Consider the following 24740-nt stretch of genomic DNA (forward strand, 5'->3'; position numbering starts at 1 on the left):
TTGTCATTATTAATAACAGGAAGCAGGAGTCCCCACGGTAGGCGGGCGGCGGAGGTCTCTACAGGATGGAGGAAACGTTTCTATTCCTCCTCATCAAGACACCGCCGTCTGTCCGGCCGGGCTACAACCACACAGTACCGCCGGGCTACAACCACACAGTACCGCCGGGCTACAACCACACAGTACCGCCGGGCTATAAACACCACACAGTAGCACAGCACGCCTCACAACAAGCACTGGGGCATTCCCGCTATATACATAAGAGCCTCTACAAGACAAGCCTTTTTAAAAACAACAGATGCATCAACACAGCATAAAGGAGAAGAGGAAAGGGAAGAGGGTATATATATGGAACTTACTACTGTTGCAGGTCGGACGCCTTTTCCAGGGGGCTGAAAGAGGGGGCACTCTGCAACAAACCAAACAAAGAAGTCATTGATAGATCCACAGGATGGACTCCTCCACGCAGGACACAAGAAGAAGGAGCATTAGCTAACGCTCAGATTCTCTCTCTCTCTCGCTCTCTCGCTCTCTTCGGCGCGGAGCTCTGTGTGTCTGTGCTGCTCGTCTCGTCCTCCTGTGCTGAGACTAGAGGCGCTTAAGATTTAGCTGGACCAGGCTTGGGGCATTTGGTGGTGGTGGTGGTGGTGGTGGTGAGGAGGGGGGAGTACAGCGTGTGTTTGGTTTTGACCTGCATGCAAGTTGGGAGAAAACAAGCAGCTAGTGAACAGAGAGGGAGGGAGGGGAGGGGAGGGGAGGGGGGTGGGACTGGGTGGGCGTGCATCGGTCAGGGGGCACCCATGCGGGGAGGGGGGGGACGAGGGGGGGGGGGACGGGCGGGGGGCTGTGACAGCCTCAGCCAATAGGCTGCTGTCTCTCGGTGAAGCCATCTCTTTTGTCTGGTATTGAGTCACTCTCATTACCAATGGAGCAGGAGACAATTAACCAGCTGGTAGGGCAGGCGGGCCAAGTTACACACACACACACGCACACGCACACACACACACACACACACACACACACACACACACACACACACACACACACACACACACACACACACACACACACGCATGCCACACACGCACACACGCACACACGGCACGCACGCAGTCATTCACGTGGATACACGTGTCTCCATATTTTTGTCTATTAACAATGTAAACATAATAATAATAACAATAATACATTTATAAGACTTTTTTTTTTTAAATACATAAAAGTAGCTGATAATTAAAAAAAAATACACACAAGCAAAACAAGAAGCAAAAACAACATGAAAGGCAAAAGGTAGAAGAACAAGCACAGTATATAAGTGTGGTGTGAGTGAATGAAGCACGAAGCTGAGGGAAGGGGGGGGGGGGGGGGAATACAGCTGGTATTTCTGGGCAGTTACTACCCCCAAAACACAGGGAGAGCCATTCGCTGGGGGGGAGAGGGGTAGGGGGTAGGGGGGAGCTGGGGGGGGGGGGGGGTAGCACCCTGCTAGCGTTTTGAATGGTTTAGAGACGGCCAATTTTAGCCCCACTGTCTCTGTTGCTTTTCTCCTGTGTTCGCGTCACAGAGGGAGGGTACTAAAAATAACCTCGACGTGACACATGGGGGGCTATAAATGAGTAAGAGCACAAGTGTTGTTTGCAAATAAGATTGCACAATCCCCACGCCCGCCAGCCAGCCAGCCATGAGCCAGCCAGCCAGCCTGGCCCTGTTAGTAATGCCACATCCACTTCCCCCCCCCCCCCCCATGGCGAAGCACACCCCCCAACCCAACCCCTCACCACCCAGAGCCATCTAATAGAAGAGTTATACGACATTGAGGGGGCAGAAACCCAGAGCCATCTAATAGAAGAGTTATACGATATTGAGGGGGCAGAAAAACAGAGCGCTCGAGCGCTGTTCTAATGCAGCCCTGAACTGATAGACAAGCTGGAGTTGGAAATGCATTGTTTTCAATGAGGGCAGCCGCAAAAATAAGAGCAATTTTAAGCATGATGTGTGCAACATGAAAACTGTTTTAAAGTATTGTACAGTATAACAACTAATGTCTCTTTAATGTTTATGTTGTACGATTACTACAAAACAATCTAAAATAAAGGGATTTAAGATCATTAAAGCTGGGGCTGTGTTGCCCTGTGAGTCCAATGCATTTCTGCCTGTATACTTCCAGTCCAGGGACTTGTCCCAGTTGGGTTGAGTCCCCATTCTCTTTTTTTGGTTTTTTATTATATTTTTTATCCCACGATTTTGTAACCCATTTTTCACCCCTGTGCCAATCATCTACTGTGATCCTGGGCTCTACACACCCTCCGCCAACCTGGGGAGAGCAACGGACTTGAACTCATGCTCCCTTCATGCCTGAGTGTCCAAGTTGCTCCTTTACAACCTGACAGGGGGGAGTTTCCCTGGTTGGACGTCGTAGCGCGTGGAAGGAACACGTTATTCCAACCAGTTCCTTTCCCCTCCATCAGGCGCCCCGGCTGGCCAGGGGGAGGCAGTATAGAGACCAGTTCCTTTCCCCTCCATCAGGCGCCCCGGCTGGCCAGGGGGAGGCAGTTTAGAGACCAGTTCCTTTCCCCTCCATCAGGCGCCCCGGCTGGCCAGGGGGAGGCAGTGTAGAGACCAGGATTACTGCATGTTTTTGTGAGGGATTTATGATCATTAAAGCTGGGGCTGTGTTGCCCTGCGAGTCCAATGCATTTCTGCCTATACTTCCTGTCCAGGACTCGTCCCAATTCTCAATGCGTAGTCCATTGGACTGAAGCCCCATGAAGTGAACGCAGTTTGCGTAACTCTGTCTATATCTAAGCCCCCCCCCCGCCCCCCCCCCAACCCCAGACAGGAGTGACCTGAGCAGCTCATTTCCTCCATGAACAACATAACGTGCCTGTCCAGTGTCCGGTGGGTTGTTGCTGGGGCAGGCGGATCATTATTAACCTTTCAGAATGCCTGCACTTTATAAGAGCAGAATTTAAGTCTGGCAGGTCTATAGTCTGATCTATTTTTAAAGCCACAAAATGTTTCCATGTTCCACTTCAGCCTTTTGAGAACACGCAACACGCCATCATGACTCAGAACATGTCTGACTCGACAGACGGTGAGACGGGCCGGTTCCGGGGGGTCCGATAGCGTCCCCTGACGGGGCGGGGAGGGGGACGGGGGTCTGATAGCGTCCCCTGATACCCGTGGGTAATTGGGCTTACACATTATGGCGCTGATGGAAAGTCAACAGGAAATGAGCATGAAAGGCTAATCTCAAACCTCGAGGAATGGAATCTTAATCTTATTATTTTTTACAAGACGTTCTGCAGATGCCCCGAGTGATGTCCCTGTGTGTGTGCGTGTGTGTGTGTGTGTGTGTCGTGTGTGTGTGTCCGTGTGTGTGTGTGTGTGTGTGTGTGTGTGTCGTGTGTGTGTGTCGTGTGTGTGCGTGTGTGTGTGTGTGTGTGTCGTGTGTGTGTGTGTGCGTGTGTGCGTGTGTGTGTGTGACGGACAGTATGTATGTATGTACAGTATGTCACGTACCAAACTGTGCATTTCAAATCCATCCTAAAACTCATGCACGAGAAACACAAAACAAGCCTTTCACATCCCCGAGAGAGAGAGAGAGATCTGCGTGTGGGCGTCTAAAAAAATGGAATGAATAATAAGGCTTGAGAACATGAAGCAGGTGAGAGATGAAGATGAAGAGGATGATGATGATGATCCCGTTGAGCAGAGACAGGTTCCAAAATGGCGGACGTGTCACTTCCCCTCCCTGTCACCACATCTAATGACTCAGCTCCCTTTCACAGGTCTGTTTCCAAACAGGTGTCTCCTAAGTCAAAGACCCTCAAGTCCTTCTCTCAGAGGGGAGGGGTGTGTGTGTGTGTGTGTGTGTGTGTGTGTGTGTGTGGGGCTGTGCATACGTGCGTACGTGTGTGTTAGGTTAGTGACCGGCCAGGCGAGGCTAAGTGTCCCTTTATTCGCATCCATAAGAGCAATCATGAGGAGTTCCTCCTGCAGTAACATGAATCCCATTCTTTCCAACACTTTATATACTGCATGTTGCTAGGCTCTGATAGGCTCTGATGAAAACAACCCCCCCCCACCCCCCACCCCCCAGTGTGTGTGCGACCTTTTACAGTCATCAACAGAACCCTCGTCTCGTCAAACATAAAACACTTAGAGATAAAAGGTTAAGTGTACGACGTGACTGAAGGTCAGATATGAAACAATGATGTAGCAGGCGTGTAAAGCCTTTTATAGCTTGTTTCCGGTGATGGTAGGTATGTCTCACAGTAAAGAATATTTAGGACGACCGTTGAGACGAGACATGGACACTTTCAAAGAAACTAGAGAAACGGTTGGAAGGCACTTAAAACACCCGCCTTCTAATGAGAGAGAGCGCGCAAAATCTGTCTCGGAAGAGAAGAGCCACCCATCGACTGATCTAATATACGGCAACCTTCCCCGTGTTTCTTCACTGGTCCGATCCAGAAGAACATATAGTTTGCCGGCCACTGTCTGCTACAGACAGAGCTGACCGTGAGGTTATATCTTCCCTTCTTCTTCTCTGGAGTCCTGCCTCAGGGCGGACCAGAGGTAGAATATACTGTCGTTTCCCTGATGTCATCGCTATAAGGGACGGCTGGCAATGAAGGACCGGGAAGTCTGGCGTAATATTGTGTGAAATCCACGATCTCGACCGCCGTCGAAAAAATGATGATGATGATGATGTCTCACACTGGATGGTCTCCATGTGAGTCTGAGCAGAGACAGAATGGCAACAACCCCCCCCCCCCACACACACCCCCCCCCCCCCCCCACCCACCCCTCTCCAACATTAGCATATGTGATCCAGATGGAGTCACTCAGTCAGAAAGCGTAGGAGTGCAAAAGCGCTTCTCTTCCAAACCAGAGTTATGTATGGAATCCAAGCTCCAACAAACCATGTATGTCCAGATGACATATCTCTGATTAACCCCGCTGTGCAGTGCACTATAACCACTTTCACTTGACAATACATTTTAGTTGAAGTTCTTATTGAGTGAATCAAGGACACTTGGACCTGTGAATGTCGCAGTGTGACATAATATTGGCTGCTGGGAGATCTGTTCTGTTATCCTCTGTTTATCTCACAGAGACACACAGACAGTGCCGCCATTAGCACTTTTCTTTAGCTAAATATGGAAAGAGAGAGATTTCCATGGACTCAGAAGAACTCTCGATAATGTCAAGTACTAATCCTTAGAACCTCTACAGCAGTCTGATAGTGATTTATCAGAACAACAAGGGTCCATCTAGCCAGGGGCCTTAATGCCGGGCCAGCATGTCATGTACCCCCCCCCTCCCCCTGTAGCAGTCCAATCTATTCTGGCTCCCAGCCAGCACACCTCTAGGCCACTCGCACTCACAAGAACAGATATGTCAATCAAATACCAATGAGCCAGGGTGTCTGGCGTGGGCCTGAGGGTCAAATACTACACATACCAGGTGTAGTTTTAGAAGTGGCTTTGACATTAAACAGGAGCCAGTGGTCAGAGCGAGCTCACCCGGCAACCATCCAGACCCCGGTGGGGTGAGAACAACACCCCACAGAGAGGGGCTTCTAAACCCCCTTCCCGTCATATTCGGTGACCGGCCAGCCAGCCGCGTGTAGCCGGAGTCGGGAGTCAACCGCCGTCTATATCCATGGATTGGACACCCCTTGTGACTCAAGCACAGCGGCGTCTGGGAACAGGAGACCCTCCCCAGCCCCCCGTCCTGAGCTGGTGACTAGGACATGATCTCATGTCGTAGCCAGGCAGGGGTGGTGGTGCCTCATATGATCCAGGCAGGGTGTGGTGTTCCCGGAGGTGACGGACTGACTGACTGACTGACAGACAGGCGGAACGGGCATGCAGGGAACATCTGCTCTGCTCTGCTCTGCAGGGCAGCCTGCAGTACGTTACCATACTTGCCCTGCCTGGTGCCAGCTAAACAAGGCCCCGAGGCATGGATTTGTCAGGGCAGCACCGCCCGCCCGCCACTGCTGCACATCTAACGTCAACCTAAGAGTCATCTGTGTGACAACCTCATTCCCTCGCCCTTCAATCACTTTAAATATACCAGATAGACAGACAGGCAGGCGGGGTGGGCGACATTTAATATCTCCGCCAGGACATCATTTGTGTGTGTGTGTGTGTGTGTGTGTGTGTGCGTGCGCGTACATATGACAGCGTATAGCTGGCTGTCATATTTCCTGCACACATTAACTGCTGGCCAAATTCTCAAAGATTTTCCCAAATCGCTGAATGACAACTATGTAATTCTTTCGGAGTTTAGAAACCCTCCAAGCTATGGGATTAAGGCATGTAAGCAAATTACACTTCTCCTGTCCCCTCTCGTCTATATGGGATGTAACAGATCTAGGTATATAGCGCAGACACACTTAGACCCCCATTAGCAGCTCAGTGGCCTTAAAGGTCTTATGGTTAGAGTCTGGGAGGTCACGGTTTGATCCCATCCCCGGCCGGGTCACACCAAAGACTCTGGAAAGTGGGACCCAGTGGTGTGTGTCCCTGCTTGGCAGTGGCACTCTGCATCAATGGGTTGGATTGGGGGGTAAGTCCCTGCGACATACTATACTATACTATAGCGTCATATCCAGGGGGGGTACAGTCTTGTACATCAAGCTGCCTCACGCTACAGAAACAGGAGATAGGCTCCTGCCCCGCCCCCCTATGGGCCTCATGGCTCCGCAAGGCTTACTGTCTACGTACTGTACTTACAGTATGTACATACCAGAAAACCCCAAACAGAATCTTTACAGAGATTTCAGTCCTGGCGCTCGGCAAAGCTTGCACAAAGAAATAAACTAATATAGCCTCCTATAGCACATCGCCCTCAAATCAAATCACACACAAACGTATAGTTGTTGCTCGGACGAACGTAAACATGTTTTGGGTGATGTGATGAGACCAGGAGTACGGATAACGGATAATCTCCATGGCTGTAGAGAGTTTTAAGAGCTATTATTGTTATAGGGGCTGCCACCAACCGGGCAGAGATGTGCGCTCACCGTTGTATAGTTGTGAATTTCAAGGGTCTGGGATTATCGTGGAGTCTCTATAATGCTTGAGTAGACCACACAGAATCATCGGGCGATTAAGAGTGACTTAATGTGCTTCAACCTCGCCCATAGTAACCTCTGTTTCCTACAGTTATGTCACGTATCTTCATGTAGGCAACGTGTGCCTCAATGTTTACCTATTCCTTCCTAAATAAAATAAAAACACGTGTCCCACGTGGTGGGTGTTGCGTAAATGGGTGTATATACACAGCAACGCTGTGAGCATTCCTGGCCAGGGAGCCGAGGCTCCTGTTGTAAGGAAGACAATACAGAGATGGCCTATTGCCGAGTGCAGTCACAACAGCAGCTGTCTGATACATCACTTATCCCTATATCATATTCCAATATGGCACCCGCTCCATAGCACTGTCACTGGTGTCTCTGAATTAACACACAGTAAATCTAAATCGTCGACTTTACACTAAGGTAAAAGCCATGGCTATTGTATTCAGTCTGAGTATGTTTTCCACTGCCTGTGCCCGAGACTGATGCAACTCACAAACAAAACTCACTGAGACAGAACAACAAACACTGGATACTTTTAGACCTGGTGTTTGAGAGAGAGATCACACAGTAACATCCTGAGGGCGTGCCAACGTAACCAAATGGACCCTTTACCGGTCTCTCTCTCTCTCTGCATGAGTTACAAATGGATACGTGACAGTGAGCCATTTATACTCGCAAAACAAATGACCCTTTCTTGAGGACGAGCAGCGGCAGTTGGGGGGGAAGCTGAATTGGCTTCCCAAAAAGACTGCTTAGTTTAACCCATTCTGACCTGAGATCAGATTCATACGAGGTTTCCACTGGACACACACTGGTCTGATTAACCCATTCTGACCTGAGATCAGATTTAAAAAATGTCAGTCGTTCTTCGATTTTTCAAAAATAGCAGACCTACAAGCTCGTAGCGCGCCACTCGGTGGCGCGCTATGAGCTTGTAGATCTGCTATTTTTCAATAGCTAAAGCATAACATGATGCTAACACAAAAATGGGTTCCCGTTCAGAAGGGGATAAAGCATGGAAATGGAAACATGACGAAAACATGAGAAAAGAAATGAGATGTTTATATTGACTTGATCAATGTGTCTCATTTTGTCTGGTTGACTGACTCTAACGCTCAACAGGTCAAAGTAAACGTAGTGCTGCAGACGATAGGAGCGGTGCAGCCCATCCTTACATGCCCTCATGTAAGCCTTGTTTGATGTTAAGGGTAAAAGCATTACAAAACATTATTCCTGTCAAAAGGAACGTGTAAAAGTGTAAAAAAGTGCCGGGTTCGGGGAATATAATCTGGAAGTAGTCTTTTACAGACACAAAGACACGGTTTGTTTTAGGCATTGTTTTTAAAACATGGATGTTGTTGTTATCACATGCATTATATTTCATAATAATAATAATAATAATAACACTGGCCTTTTAAAAAGTACAGCGTTGACCACTTACCGCGTGTCCTTCAAACTCCATCTCAGAAAAGAATCTATACCAAGGCTCATTCTCTAAATCTACATCTTCTGGACTTACATCCTGAGTCTAGGGGGGGCGTGGCAACAAGGAAAAGAGGAGAAAGACAACAAGAGAGAGAAGACATTTAGGACAGCACAGAATATACACATGATGAGGCTGAATGAAACACAATGATTCCTCCCCCCGGTGTCATAAAACACTGCTTCTCTCCTGCTCCGGGGAACCCCACAGGGGGGGCTTTGAGAGAGAACGCTGCACATGCAGCTAAATTATTTACAGTTTGGATCCAAATGGGCCCTTTTCATGGACATGATGATTTTACAGTATAGACTGGGAGTCCCTTGGCAGAATCCATATCAAACTGGTCCTTGGAAATCAAAAGGTTGAAATCTTAAATGTCCAGAAGACTTAAGTTCTAAAAAAAAAATGTGGATGCCATTCCTGGCATTGCTTGACAATAGTTGAGTGTCTGTGATCAGGATATATATATATATATATATATATATCTGGCTGCTATGGTGGATCCTTCACTCATGGGGCTGTATTTTGCGTGTCTTAAGTACCAGGTCTTATTCCCTAACTTGAGTAAACTAAAGACCTGGAGGCGTGATCAATGCCATTTGGCTATTCTGAGTGGCCAAAGAGCATTGATCACGCCTCCTGGTAAGACCTGGTACTTAAGACATGCAAAATACAGCCCATAGACTCTTAACTACCCCTGCTTTCTGATAGTCATCCATCCCACCCATGTGTCCTTTTGTGTGTCTTTTGTCTAGTTAGATTTATGTTTCTGTATGTAGTGTTAATCTTATTTTCCTGTCATTTTGTGTCCTGCAAAATATACTAAATAAAGTAGGTAAAAATAAATAAACTCTAATTCTAATCAAAAAAATTATGTCTTGGTACGGTATATTAACCAAGCTAGTTGGTGCATCCTTCAACCTTTATTTGGAAATGTATTCTATTACACTCACTGACATACTGTTGGCCATTAAACCAGTATGCATAAAGCCAGTATATGCAAGGACAGATATTTGATAAGTGATTCAACGCAATGAATTTGTGAGATATTGTTTGCAAGGTCTCAATATAAAATGTAATATAATGTTTGGCACCACAGTGGAGAGAGTATACTGGATGGAAGCAAGAGAGAACGCAGCCAGCTACAGCAACAAATGTATTGACAGACACGTAAATAACTGTCTGGGCTCTGCAATTACACAACAAATGGTGTCCTGCATTTCAGAAGGTTCTCAGAGTGAAGGAGTGCTGAATTCTATCAGCTATCAGCTGCACTCTAACAGTAGGGCTGGACCATATGACTTCATTATCAATATGTCACTCTAACAGTAGGGCTGGACCATATGACTTCATTATCAATATGTCACTCTAACAGTAGGACTGGACGATATGACTTCATTATCAATATGTCACTCTAACAGTAGGACTGGGCGATACGACTTCATTATCAATATGTCACTCTAACAGTAGGGCTGGACGATACGACTTCATTATCAATATGTCACTCTAACCGTAGGACTGGACGATATGACTTCATTATTAATATGTCACTCTAACAGTAGGACTGGACGATAAGACTTCATTATCAATATGTCACTCTAACAGTAGGACTGGACCATATGACTTCATTATCAATATGTCACTCTAACAGTAGGACTGGACGATATGACTTCATTATCAATATGTCACTCTAACAGTAGGACTGGACGATATTACTTCATTATCAATATGTCACTCTAACAGTAGGACTGGACCATATGACTTCATTATCAATATGTCACTCTAACTAACAGTAGGACTGGACGATATGACTTCATTATCAATATGTCAAATCAATTGTGCCGTATGCCACATCTTTATCACACATTTCACTGGTGATCTTTTGCTTCGACTACGATTAATGAAAGATTCTTAAAAAAGAGAATAGTGAAAAGAGAGATAGAGAGAGATAGAGAGAGAGAGAGAGAGAGAAGGAGAAGGAGAAGGAGAAGGAGAAGGAGAAGAGAAGAGAAGAGAAGAGAAGAGAAGAGAAGAGAAGAGAAGAGAAGAGAAGAGAAGAGAAGAGAAGAGAAGAGAAGAGAAGGATAACATTTTCCGGTATGTTGCAACGTTCAAGACCCCCTTTGGGGAACAGACTCAGGGGCCGAGCTACACATTCAGACAAGAAGGTGTGTCTTAAGGAAAGGCCAATTATGACCTGGTGACGAAGCTCCTCGTCACAAGACAGTCCTCAAGGACACAGGATGACGGCACAACACACGACTGCACTTCCTCTCAAGAAAACACAGTATCCATCTTGTGTGTGCGTGTGTGCGCGCGCGTGTGTGTGTGTGTCTGTACACTGATCCCCCCCCACACACACACACACACACACACACACACACACACACTCACACCAAGCCGATTCAGCCCAATAACCTTAAGTTGAACACGGGCAGAACAATGGCTATCCCTTGTAAGTGATACTCCCACACTGGCAGAAAGGATCATCTGTCGCCGCAACGCGACACCCTTTAGGAATGTCGCACACATGGCAACTCAGCCTGCAGTTAATATACTACTACGACTACCTCCTCCACCCCCCCTTTAGCGCCCTGTTAGTGAAGCCAGCCTGCACGCGCCCCGCCAGCTTTACTAAACGTAGGGGAGAGAGAGAGAGAGAGAGCGGTTACACAACATGCACAGTCAGTCAGTCAGTCAGAGAACACATCATGAGGCAATGCAAGACAGCAGCTTGGGCTTGCAGGGCTATATGTGAGCGTACCGTTCTCTCCAGCTTAAGCACTGATGATTTCCCCGGCTCGTATTCAAAGATGCTCTTGGGTTCGGCGCGATACTTCCTGGTGTCCACCTTTTTATCTGGGGGCTCCCACTCGTTCCTGTGAAGAGGGAGAGAGGAGAGGGAGAGGGAGAGGGGGGGTTGAGATGGAGGAGAGCCTATCTCCATGGCAACCGTTCTATAAAGATGACGTCCCAGTCGTGATGAGAGCTCGTCCATTTGGATCTTCGATCTCCCCCCCCCCACCCCACCCCGCGTTGTCTTCACTCATGAATGATGACGGAACACAAAGTCCATTTCACAGGCCTGTCAAAGTACTAATTGAATCAGATCAACAACATTGTTCGCTATGACCGAAACGAGAGAAAACTAAATGTATTGGATGATGCAATGTATTTAAAATATAATATATAGGCTAGACCAAAAATGTGTTTCTATAAAAAAACAAAATTACATTAAATGAATATACATTTATTTGTACAATTTATTGATATAGCCTCGTTCCCAGCCTTAAGGTCATTACACACTGGCGAATTGGCGACGCGATATATTCGTGCGAATAATTCGCATTTAAAAAAAAACAATTGAAGTCCATGCATTAGTGGCGAATGTGCGAAAATACGCTCTGGTGTCGTATTTTGCAGAGATTCGCAGGCGAACTGCAACATGCAATATTTCGCATTTTCAGATCGCTTATTCGCATCGCGTCGCTAATTCGCCAGTGTGTAATGACCTTTACTCATCTGCGAAGAGAAAAGCCTGATGGTGACAACCTCAGGCCCCTTTTCCACCGGCTGGGAACTGGTTCAGTTCAGAACAATTATTTTTGGTCCATGAGCCAGACCTCCAAAATTGGAACGTTAATTAATAACGGCCTTTCTTATAGGCCCCCGCCCCTCTCCCACTGTTTATATTGTGTTTAGTTTCCAAGATGGCCGCAGCACCAGGAGGGGGTGGGGCGGAGGTGAGCGGGCGGGCGGGGTCGACATATGCCCAGGTGTCAGGTGAGAGAATATATTCTTTCAGAAGACTTTTTATTCATTTCGACGTCAGGCCTATGGGGTCAGTGGCCTGAGGCTATAACTATTTTCCTTGGCATGGGATGGTTTGGAACACAGAATTTGACTAGAGCACTGGTTCCTAAACCTTTTCATATCAAAAAGTCAAGTCAAATTGACACTAATGAGCCCGAGGACCCCCATTTGAAAAATACATGCCAGGGACCCCCATAAGAGAAGACTTTTACGGCTCTAGCAGTGATTCTCAAACCGTTTAATTTCAAACACCCCCAGTTTGACATGCATTAGGCTACGGAACCCCCATTTAATGGCATTTCTATCTCTGAGACCCACAACTTATAATGGAAACTCTGACTGAGAGTGTAAACTACTTATCATTTATCTGGGGGGACCCCCTGGAACTCCCTCAAGGACCCCTGGGGGTCCCCGGGCCCCACTTTGGGAACCACTGGACTTGATCAATACATACATAATTACCTTTGGTGTAAGAATGAGAGAGCGAGAAGGAATATCAAGTTTCCTTCTACAAACTAGATTACTAGAATTGACAAACTGCAAATTCCAGCTAAATATTACTAAACCATGTTGTTTCTTGCAGCTCTTTTACACCTAAAGGTTTTTACACATCTTAAACAAACAGTACTAACCATTGCCGTTTAATTTTTAACCTCAAACAGCGTATACATTACGTAACGTTTTTGGACAAAGAAAGCCAGTCCGGTTCGTTCAGAGGACAGTCGCTTAGTCATGTCATCTAGAGCTCCACTGAACAGCAGTTCATCCTCCGTCACCTGTCCTCCCTTCAGCACTCCATCATTCATTCTTATAAGCACGCTTCAAAGGGTGGATTTTCTTTGTCAACACTGACTTTCTATGCATGTGTGTGTGTGTGTCTCTGTCTCTCTGTGTGTGTGTGTGTGTGTGTGTGTGTGTGTGTGTGTGTGTGTGTGTGTGTGTGTGTGGTGTGGGGTGACCTGGGTGGGGGTCACGGGCTCACAGCAGGGCTGTGACCCCACTTTGTTGTGGCGTATACAAAAATAGTTAAAATAGCAACATAAGCTCAAAAAACCTGTCGCAATCAAGCTTGTATAGATGTGCCATTTTCACTCGTTCCCCAGCCCTATGCTGTAGGTCGACAGTTAGCATGCGAGCTAGCTAGGGTGCTACCACATGAGACATGAGTTGACACACCCTGTGTATGATACAAGAATCAGTCCTGTTGGCCCGGACGGTTAGCTCAACCGTTTGGGCCCCTAGGTATCAAACCACTGCCATAAAGCGTTGGGTGTTTGCGGCAGATGAAGGGGAGAGGGAGACCCACCAGATGAAGGGGAGAGGGAGACCCACCAGATGAAGGGGAGAGGGAGACCCACCAGATGAAGGGGAGAGGGAGACCCACCAGATGAAGGGGAGAGGGAGACCCACCTGTTGGGTTTGAGGGAGGAGGTCCGCGTTGGCACGGGCAGCGACCTGGGCAGCGAGCCGGCTCTTGGAGCCACCACCTCTGGAGCCATCTGAGAACGTGGGACCCCGTTCACTGAAACAGAATTTACAATTTTACAATTTACAATTTAGGCATTTAGCAGACGCTCTTAATCCAGAGCGATTTACATTAAGCAAGAACAAAAGCATGGGAATACATCACATAAAAAGCATTTATCATGAAACATGCGTAAGCTAAGAAAGTGGAATATCTATATAATGAAACTATACATATAAACTATACATCTATACTACTATGCTATACATATGTACTATGGCGTGCTATGACTATATACAGTGCAATTCTAGTGCTGTCTACATAACATGCTATAAGTCTGTATGAAATGCTATCCAAGTCTACAGAAATGCTATCTAAGGGGGTGGGGTAAGTGCTATGGGCCATAATGGGCCATGATGGGCCATGATGGGCCATGATGGGCCATGATGGGCCAGAATGACACTCCGCTGTATTAAATGGATCACCTGAAATGTCGCCATTTAAGAGAGTCCCCACATGTTTTGTATGTCTAGAGCTAGACACAAAAATAATTCTGTCTAAACTGTCCAAGATGTGTCTACACGACACGTGACAAAATACAAATTTCCTGATTTAACATTATTTATCATGCTTTGATTGGTAGATTAAGAACTATATAAAAAATAACATTTACACTAGATAAAAGCACATATTATTGAATTTAAGATGAATTAAACTTTTGGTAACCAGTGAAGTTAGTCTCAAGGGGTTAATCGTTTTATCACTTCTAACTAAAACAATAGTGGAAATACAGGTTCTTATGATAAGTATGCATTTATTGACCAAATACAGAGAAGTTTAGGGAGAAATTATGAGAAACGTATAGCTCCATAAACGTGACCTTACACATATACTGTATTTCTAAGAGGTTTATGGGTGACTATGGATGCATTCAGAGAAAATTATAGACCCCTATTCCTTTTTGATATGTCTCTTAATTTATACAGCATCATACAACAGAATCATGCACCGGAAATGTGTTGCAATAGCTTACAGTAATTGTTAATGAGCTATTTTTGGAAAAGGAGGCTAAATGAAACGCTATATGCTTGGTGACGCATTGCGAGTTTGTAGATCTGTTATTTCTTGCAGAATGTTACCCCCTCCCAGAACAGGGAAGCTATAGGGTTCATGTGTTATTAACACACCCAGAGAGCCGAGAGCAGTGAAGTGACAGGTTGTCCAGACGAGGACCCATATCTCCACATCTCTACTGTCGCCACTCTCACAACTTGGACCCCTCGAGGGCTCAATAAAAATGTCTTTGCCCCTCTCGGTGTCAACTGATGTTACCAGTTCAATCACCTCCCCGAGCACTGATGAGGCCTATTCTAGAATGAGCCGTATCTCATTCACACTAGCACCTACGGCCCTGTGCCCGGCCTGACTGACAGTGGCCAACTGCAACACACCAGATACTGTACTCTATGTGAATAAAAATACACCTGCACCTACATGTCAAACACTTAAGAGCAAAGATGTTTGTAAACAAGCAGCTGGCATTGGGTGTTAACCTCTCCGCAAGCATGTGTGCATGCATGTGTGTGTGAGAGAGAGAGAGGGAGAAATATAATATATATAATATAATGAATGTCTCAACATTCAGAACAATATCAATACTGGCCCAAGAAAAAGCAACCTATTAAAAGAACCCTTTTTGAATCTATGATTGTAAGTATACAGACTACTCTGAGGCTATCCATGTTTATGAAGATCTGACATTTCTAACCAATATTATTGTTCGAGAGGTGTTTTTACAGAATAAAATAACAGTCACTAACCCCCAATTGAGACCAATGACTAAAAACAGAGTTGAGAAAACCCTTGCACTGTAGCCTCATACTTTGTGTCAACTCAGCTCAGCTAGCACTTAGTGTAAGTGCTGTAAAGGAAATTCCACTGTGAAGCGGGCCACTGGGAATTGTACAATATATTCAGGAAATATACAGTTCTTGAAATTGGGTTCAACGTGAAGTTTGAACCCAGGGATGCCAACGATAGCCGCCAGAATTAACTAGAAGTTTGCAGTGTTTCAGTGTAATTCATTCTGCCGTGACCTGCCAGGTCAGGACCTGCAGGGTACCTATTTTTGTGCACATTTTTGACAATAAAAACTCGAACCTTGAACTGTATCTTACCGTCTTCCAAGTAGCCGAAGGGCGTGGGGCCATCGTCTGAAAGAGGAACACAAGAGAATCTAAATCCATTCAATATCCATCCTCTAGTTGAAGTTCATTACTGAACATTCTAAGCCTTTGATGCTCAACACCGTAACTTAATTACTCATACAGTAGGGCTATATCTTGCGCTTATCCTTAACTCTTATCCCTAAACTTATTTGCCATTTTTTTTACTATTAAAAAACCCCCTTTTAAAATAGTTCAAATAGTCGATGTACAAGCTCACAACGTGTAGATGTACAGTAGATCGGCTATAGTTGAACTATTTTAAAATTATTTTCAAAATAGTAAAAAAAAATTGCAAAAATAAGTTTAGGGATAAGGGATAAGGGGGTGGAGCAAGATGGAGCCCATAAGCGTGTCAAATTACTCATAGTGTGTCAAAATAATACAATATTGTATCAAAGATTATTTTTAGAAAGCATTTTAGGAAAAAACGAACAAAAAAAGCGTTTTTTTCAGTGCTGTTTCAGACCTTCCATTAGTCTAATCATTACACTTTCCCCTATAGTAATCAAAGCGTATGTCTGAGACAGTGTCAGGTCAACGTTACGTACTTGGGAGTTCAGAGGATGCATTACTGAGCTAAAAACAGATACCCTGACATCGATTTGCATCCATGTTATGAATAAATAATGGTCAATAAAGGGTTGAAAACAACGTCTCCACATTTAGAATGAAAACACAACATCTTTTCTGGAAACAACAACCAACTCAAACTCAAAATCAAAGGGATATAGCGTTCAACTCAGCTGTGGATGAGGATGAGTATAGCCTACATAACATAACATAACATAACATAACATGAAAACACAAGGAAACATGTGCGCCATGTGCTTTTGGTACAAATAAAAAAAGTCCTCTTTGTCAGTCTGTAGTCAATAGGTCTTTTCTGGAAACAAACAGAATAAATCAAAGGGATATAGCGTTCCAAACAGCACAATGAGCCAGTTGTCAGCTGTGGAGGAGGATGAGTAGCCTATAGGCCTTAACACAACAACATAACATGAACACACAGGGGAACATGTGCGCCATGTGCTTTGGCACAAATAAATAAACTCCTCTTTGTCAGTCTGTGTAGTCAATAGGACTCCAGCACCACCTAGTGACTGAAATACCACACTGCAAGTAAGTTGAGTACAAGGCGAATGAGTTGACAAGTATATAGTCATGCTCTGATGGTTATGCTGTTTACATGAATTAACACTCCACTATAAGTCACTAAGTATCTATCTAAAGAGATCAGCTCAGCTCTACAGGGTCTGAATGATGAGCAACACAAGGAAAAGTCAATGAACAAAATGTTATGTTTTTTAGTAAATTAAAATGAAGAGACAAGAGTTTTCATAGAGATTTCTTGAACTGTTAATAAGAACCAAAGTTGTCATTATTCTGAAGATCAGCATGCTCTCAGAATAACATGAAGGCCACTCTGACAATACATGGGGATTCTTTATTTGTCCTTATAGTACCGGTACTTTAACTATGGTTAAATCAAGATGGTGACCTAATTACTGCCAATTATGCCATATATATACTATACTGTGAAGCTACAATCCTATGTCTGCTGTGTCACTCTCCCGATGGAGAGAGGAAAATGCTTAATGCTACGATGCCCAAATTACAGAAATGAGGGCGGCACAATGGTGGTGTCAAATGTGGTTTGCTTCAGGTAACATTATTGACATTGTAGGACGAGTAGGAAGGCCCAGCTCTCCAACCACTGCAGTGCAGACATGGTTATTTATGTCTGAATGCTTCTGTTGAATGAACTCCTGGATTGTAGTTTAAATCAGACTCAGTGTTTCTCTCAGTGTCTTAATTTGCATTTTAATTATTTCAAGAAATCTTCATGACGCTTGTAGTAAATAAATGTCAGCTACATGGGAAATGCTGAGCTTTTGGATGGAATTGGACCTGCGGGGTATTTAAAGCATTTGAAATACTTTCAAATACTTTTGAAAGTATATTTCTGTTCTGACTATATTTCCATTTGGTGCCAGATTGGGATATATTGCTGTAGGTTTTGTTCTAGCTCTGGTCCATAGCTCTAATGCTTTTCATTTAGAGCTATGTTACTCTCAACTTCCGCCGCTCGCATGAATGCGGGAAATTGGGGGCAATTCTCTGGGCAATATCGGTAGAAGGCGCAGTGGAGTAACTAAAAGTATTTTTTCCCCCGGTGGAAACAAAATCCCCTTTTGGCCAAAAAGTGCATCCACTATAAGGAAAGTAAGCTTTCTAATGACACAACCCGCCTTTGTTTTGGTGAGTAGCAAAAACGTTCTTTTTATTTACGCTAAAGAGGAGAGGCTGGTCTGCATGCGAGTTGAGAGTAACATAGCTCTAAATTTGTCAGGCAGCCTCTGTAGACATTTTTAAAGCTCAGCTCAAGACCCACTTCTACAACATTGCTTTTAATTGATCTTTTTTTTTTTTTGTTATTCATGTCCTCACTGTATTGCATTACTGCTTGTTTTTTAATGTCGTTGCCTTGCTTTTCTTTTATTCTCCATTGTTCTGTAAAGCACTTTGAGCTGCATTTCATGTCATGAAAGGTGCTATACAAATGCATTAGAACTATGGACCAGAGCTAGTTTTGTTCTTGCCTGTTGACCAGGATGCTGAAGTATTTGAAAGAGCCCATGGGATGAAGACACTATAGAGGAGATTAGTAAAGCCAATGGAGCGGGACGCTTACTGCCATTGGGTACCTTTTGACTTCATCATAGAGTCATAGTTCTCTGGGAAAATGTAGGTGGGACGGTATGGGTTTTCCTCAATAGGTTCTGAACATGGTCGATGATGGAGAGACGGAACATAGTGGGGGGAGGAAAATGAAACAAACACTCACTGGGAGGGTGACCTTACAGCGATACAGAGATAGAACATCTTGTCAGTCACACACAAAGACAACAGGAAGAGGACAAGCTGTTCCTTACCGGGTATTCTGTGTATCTGTTTGAACATATTCTTATACCAGTCTTTGGACTTCTCCGTGTTCTGCAAGAGAGATATGCAAGTATACTGTAAGTAATCGTGTGTCACTCATAGGGGCATAGCAAGTATTTCTGGGAAGTATTTTCCATGTGATTTTTAGACAGCCCTATAATCTGAGTAAAGTTTGACTGATGAGTGTCATGGTAAAATCTGTCCAAATTAATCCTCAAATCAAGTAAGTCAAAGAACCACGCACACACACCAAAAAAGACAACCTTGCTATCTCTATGATTAATTTAGCATTAGTGTCGGCTGGCTCCATATACGAAGCTTTATAATTATGATCAGTAACTTACAAAGAACCAAGCTATGTGTCTTCTACCACATTTGAGAATGAGACATCAACTCCTCTGAGGTCAAAGAACCACAAGACAACTGTAATGAATGTAACACATTTGACCTTTTCAAAGCATGTCTTTGAAGCAGTGAGTCTACTGATCTTTCATGATGAATCTCCACACACACCCATTCTGGATCTTGAACTTGACTGTGACCTTTGAACCAGACACTTAACCCCTAACTGCTCCCCGGGGAACTGTATTCATTCATGGCGCCCGATGATCCAAATAGTTATAGGACGGGTGAAATGCAAGAGGACAAAGTTGACGTTTGCGCAAATGTACAGTGACACATGTGACCAGATTTGACTGAGAGCCTGCCATTGCACAAGCTCCAGCATTTCACCAGAGGAGAAAAAAAATATTTATTTATTTTTCAAAATAAGTTAATAGCACTCTTCACATACTAGAGCATGTCTGAAATAAATGTCAGAGCTAAATATGAAATAAATGCTTAAACATGTAGCTAGATGTAATGTTAGAGACCACAGAAGTGAACCTTTCAAGCCCATTTTCTCAACTCCTGTTTTCTGCAAGACATTACTCTATAAGCCATATCTCCAAAACTGGTGGGTCAAACTGAACAACCAACTGTCCAAATGTCAACTTGAAGCTATGATTCCCTGCTTTGCACATGACATGAAAACAAAACGAAAATACAAAAAAATCCAATGGCAGTCCCTCAGTCAAATTTGGTCACACATTATGCCAATAATAATTATAATAATGTAAACAAGTGGCTCACCCGCACAGGCACATTGGGTTGGTTGTGAGGAGCCTGCTGGAAGGAGAGACGCATCCTCTTCCCATCCATGTCTGGGACAGGGCTGAGAGCAGCAGGGGACCCTCTGTCTGGTTCTGGTTCTGGTTCCGGGGGTTTGTCCCTCTCTGGGGTCGGCTCTGAGAAGCAAGACAAACCAACCCAAGACTTCAGGAGGAAGTATAGCCATTTATCATCTTAAGTTTGATAGTGCTCCAGTTCCAAATTGTGTCTCTGTGTCATCACTTATACAATTCCACTTGTTTAATCTGTATCCTGACTGAGTTCTCTATCCTGATTGGATCAATTTGGTATCCCGACCTGAAAATGCATTTTCTGTTTAATAAAAAGCTGGAAAGACCCGGAGACTCTGTTACTGAACATACACTCCATAGCAATGAGTTCTATCACGAAATAGAGATTTATAACACTTATTTTAATTTAAAACTCACAGTTGCACACCGGGAGCGCACTCGCCTATTAGTCTGTATTGGCAGGGCGGTCAGCGTGCCTATATCGAACACACCGAGTGCCACCCTCCTCCCGGCCGATAGGGGCGCGTAGTTGAAAGCCAATGCTTTTTATTGAACAACGCGAAGTGAAGCAGTACCATCCAGCGGTACCATCAAATTTCTCACACCCGTGGCGCACGTGGTGAGTGGGCGATTGCGTAAAACAGACAGAAGTTAAGCCATGACGTTCGTGAAGTACGAGCGTCATGTGAACCATGGCTATCACACCCCTATAGCCTCTGCTTTTGTGAAAAGTCATGAGGAAATATTAAAGAAGAGTAGCTCAAGGTGCCATCATGTATTGCTATACTGTATTTTGATGAGAAAGATGTTTTATGTAATATATATATATATTATATATATATATATTTACATTGGGTAAAGTAAAATATACCCGTGTTTAGTGATGGTGTAACAAAACAATATGTTTAGTGTTCTAGGGTTCAGGCAGCAGAGTGGGGAAAAGAAAGGAAGAAAATGAAAGAAAGAAAAATGAAAGATTGCCACAAACAATGAAACTGAAAACGGCGTCAGTTGGTTGCGTCATCAAAAGACAAGTACACAAATATAATGTGAGAATACACCATATACTGTAATATTAGTGCATACCTTCCAAATGAGAAAGACTCTTTTGTTGCTCTGCTGTGAGAAAAAGACAAACAAAGGACAAAGACAGAGACATGAGACAGAGAGGGACACACAAGTGGGAGTCGGTTGTTGATCATAGAGTAAAATAAACAGCCTATACCACATGTGCCCAGTCAGTGTAGAGTCACGATGAATCGCAGTATATCATTTCACAATATCAATGACCATGCAGCCCTGCAGCTGATGCCCGATGCTACACAGTAGATTACATTTGGTTCAACTTTTATACTCTTCAAGAGTTACTGATAGATACATTAATAGTGAGGTCAATTAACCCATTGTGGACGGGAGAATTATACTTTAGCTATTGAAAAATAGCTCGTAGCATGGCACTCGGTCTGCTGTTTTTGAAAAATCTTGAAAATGTGGTGCAAATCTTTGAATATACTTTCATAGTGAACGTTATTTTAACTCAAAATCTTTGCTTCTGGGGGGAAATATGTCCCTGGAACGACATATTTTCAGATGGGGGTCGGCGACCAATTTCATATATTTTTGCTGGTCCTTGACATGTAGAATATCGTCCTCAGGTCTAAGTGGGTTAAGTTCCAAATTAAATCCCCAGACAGTGGAGTCTGAAATGGTCTTCTACTGTATGTACGGTAATGTTATGTGAGTCAACCCTTACCTCTGTTGTGTTGCAGCAGGACTATGGTGGGGCTGACCGTAGTGGTGGAGGGATACCCGGAGCTGGAGGGTGATGCGGTGCAGGTGGAGGGATACTCCGTGGCGGAGGGATACGCCGTGGGGTAGGGAGACGCTGCGACGTGGTTCTGAATGAAGGCAGAAGGTGAGCTTGCCTGAGAGTGACGAAATACAATATTTAACTGAAGATTCTATACGCTGTATAACTGAATAATAACATATATTGCAAAATAAAACAATGCTAAATGGCTTCATGGTTTCTGTTCTGCTGAAATCAACCTTTTTCTACCATGTTTTCAACCTGACCTAATTATTTTTAACTGGCTTATTGCCACCCTAATTAACAGTGCCTTCTACCTGCACTATTCATATGTTTAATTCGTCATTTTAATGCAAATAGAAAAATTGATTGAATCTTATTGCCACTTGTAAACTATACATGTATGTATACTCAAATCCTCGCTGAAATCTAACAGACATCTCAGTGGATGAAAATATCGCCTTAAGACTATGATTGGAAAGGGATCAAACAAAGGCTTGTGCTCAATGCATGGGGTGGAACCCAGTGGTGGAAAGTACTTTTACTTAAGTACAATTTTGAGGTATTTGTACTCTACTTGAGTATTTCAAAGTACTTTTACTTCTACTCCACTACATCTCGGAGCCAAAATGTGTACTTTTACTTCACTAAAATTATTTGAAAACTTTAGTTGGCGATTTAATTTTTTTTTAGAAAACATACAGTAACCACTTCAACCCTATACATTTCGTCCATTTGAAAATAGCCGATATACAAGCTCTCAATGCGTCGCAACGTGACGCATTGAGAGCTTGTAGATCGGCTATTTTCAATAGATTTTCTACACATTTTGTACAATATGAATACTTTTACTTTTAGTACTTTAAGTACATTTTGATGCCGATACCTTTGTACTTTTACTCAAGTACATTTTCAATTCCGTACTTTTTACAAAGTATTTCTATAAATTGCAGTATTGGTACTTTTACTTAAGTAAGACAATTTGAGTACTTTTCCCAGTGAACGCACCTGGCAGCGAGTGTTGTTTACGGTCGGTAGATCAGCGCTGGTGTTTCTGCCTCGCTCAGCCAGGGCCGCCTTAGAGCTGCCTCCATTAATCTGACCCGTCCAGCCACCTGAAAACCGTCCAGGATTCTTTCAGTTTAGCAGCTTTAGCCCTCAGCGGGCGCCGGCCCGGCACTAAAACATGATACCACACAACGTATTCAACTTGGCACCGAAACCCCGGCCGTAACGTGAAACCAGAAAAGGGAAACAAATTAATTAGGTAATTAAATACATCTCTCTTCTTCTGTGTAATCCCGCAGGGCGTGAATGCTTCTCCTGCTGAAGCTTTCATTCGACAGAGAGAGATGCTGATATATCCAACGGGGAGGGGAAGAAGAGAAAGAGATTTTTCTCGAACAATACGTGAACTTTGCCGTCTAGAACAAGGCTGTCTATTCACTGGGCTGTGAAGGCTGTTTTGTTCCAATGGCCTTTATCCCATGTTGGGCGGGAACCCCTTTTTGGTGTTATAGCATTATGTTATGCTTTAGCTATTTAAAAATAGCAGATCTACAAGCTCGTAGCGCGCCACCGAGTGGCGCGCTACGAGCTTGTAGGGCTTCTATTTTTGAAAAACCGAAGAACGACTGACATAGAAACATAGCTTTTTCAGGAAAAACTGTCAGGATTGTAGAAGAACATTTTTATAATCTGATCTCAGGTCAAAACGGGTTATACTGTATTCAGGCTCTACACAACAATTAAAGAGTCTTCCCCCGAAAGCCCTGGCCCGTCTCCAGTCCATTTCCAATGCTCTCAACGCAACAAACAAAGCCCACAGTCTAGCCCATTCTGACCGGGAGCCCGTTTTGGTGTTCAGCATCATGTTATGCTTTAGCTATTGAAAAATAGCAGATCTACAAGCTCATAGCGCGCCACCGAGTGGCGCGCTACGAGCTTGTAGGTCTGCTATTTTTGAAAAATCGACTGTGACATTTTTAGAATCTGATCTCAGGTCAGAATGGTTTAATCAGACCAGTGTGTGTCCAGTGGAAACCTCATATGAATCTGATCTCAGGTCAGAATGGGCTAGAGGCTTCCCACCCAGAACCGAAACGTCCAGTGTAGGAAGGGCCTTTCGACAAAGGCCTTCTTTGACATCCTCATGAAAATATGAGCAATCACGGCATCACCGCCCCGGTGTGCCAGGCAACCAAACACAAACAACACTTGGGCGAAGGAACGTGACAGGCTACATAACTCATCCTGACATCCTGACACACCGTGGCCATGAATTCCACTTTGAGCTCGTAAAAGGAATCCCAGGAATCTCAGGTTGTCGGACGAGCTGGGCCTGATGCATAACCCATTCTGAACGGGAACGCATGTTGGTGTTAGCATTATGTTATGATTTAGCTATTGAAAAATAGCAGATCTACAAGCTCATAGCGCGCCACCGAGTGGCGCGCTACGAGCTTGTAGGTCTGCTATTTTTGAAAAATCGAAGAACGACTGACATTTTTTTAATCTGATCTCAGGTCAGAATGGGTTAATCAGACCAGTGTGTGTCCAATGGAAACCTCGTATGAATCTGATCTCAGGTCAGAATGGGATAAACACCACCACCCGCTGGGAGATACACGGCGACATTATATCGTCCTCCGCTCACATTCCACAGCCGCTCGTCCCTTTTCACGGAGCGATGCAAATCTCATTGCTCGTCTATAAATATTC

At 44.4% G+C, this 24740-nt stretch overlaps 1 protein-coding gene across 9 annotated transcripts in view; it reads right to left on the minus strand.

Moving 5' to 3' along the window:
• sorbs1 (sorbin and SH3 domain containing 1) overlaps window positions 1-24740 on the minus strand; it is an 82164-nt gene that overhangs the window by 33390 nt on the left and 24034 nt on the right. For 5 of the 9 annotated variants that reach the window (XR_013965287.1, XM_080782229.1, XM_080782228.1 and 2 more), the window contains exons 5-15: window positions 23028-23134; window positions 21963-22134; window positions 21296-21328; window positions 20160-20314; window positions 19019-19079; window positions 18791-18865; window positions 16035-16070; window positions 13803-13914; window positions 11344-11458; window positions 8538-8624; window positions 360-409 (exon numbers count right to left, since the gene is read on the minus strand). Coding sequence is in view for 8 of the 9 variants with exons in the window: in XM_080782229.1 (XP_080638355.1) it covers window positions 360-409; window positions 8538-8624; window positions 11344-11458; window positions 13803-13914; window positions 16035-16070; window positions 18791-18865; window positions 19019-19079; window positions 20160-20314; window positions 21296-21328; window positions 21963-22134; window positions 23028-23134 (1003 nt within the window). In the remaining variant the exon portion in view is untranslated. The remainder of the gene's footprint in view (window positions 1-359; window positions 410-8537; window positions 8625-11343; window positions 11459-13802; window positions 13915-16034; window positions 16071-18790; window positions 18866-19018; window positions 19080-20159; window positions 20315-21295; window positions 21329-21962; window positions 22135-23027; window positions 23135-24740) is intronic. The other 4 variants (XM_080782224.1, XM_080782223.1, XM_080782225.1 and 1 more) reach the window with 4 other exon arrangements.

Source organism: Protomyctophum bolini (assembly GCF_963924005.1).
Source record: "Protomyctophum bolini genome assembly, chromosome: 14".
Classification (NCBI taxonomy): Eukaryota; Metazoa; Chordata; class Actinopteri; order Myctophiformes; family Myctophidae; genus Protomyctophum; species Protomyctophum bolini.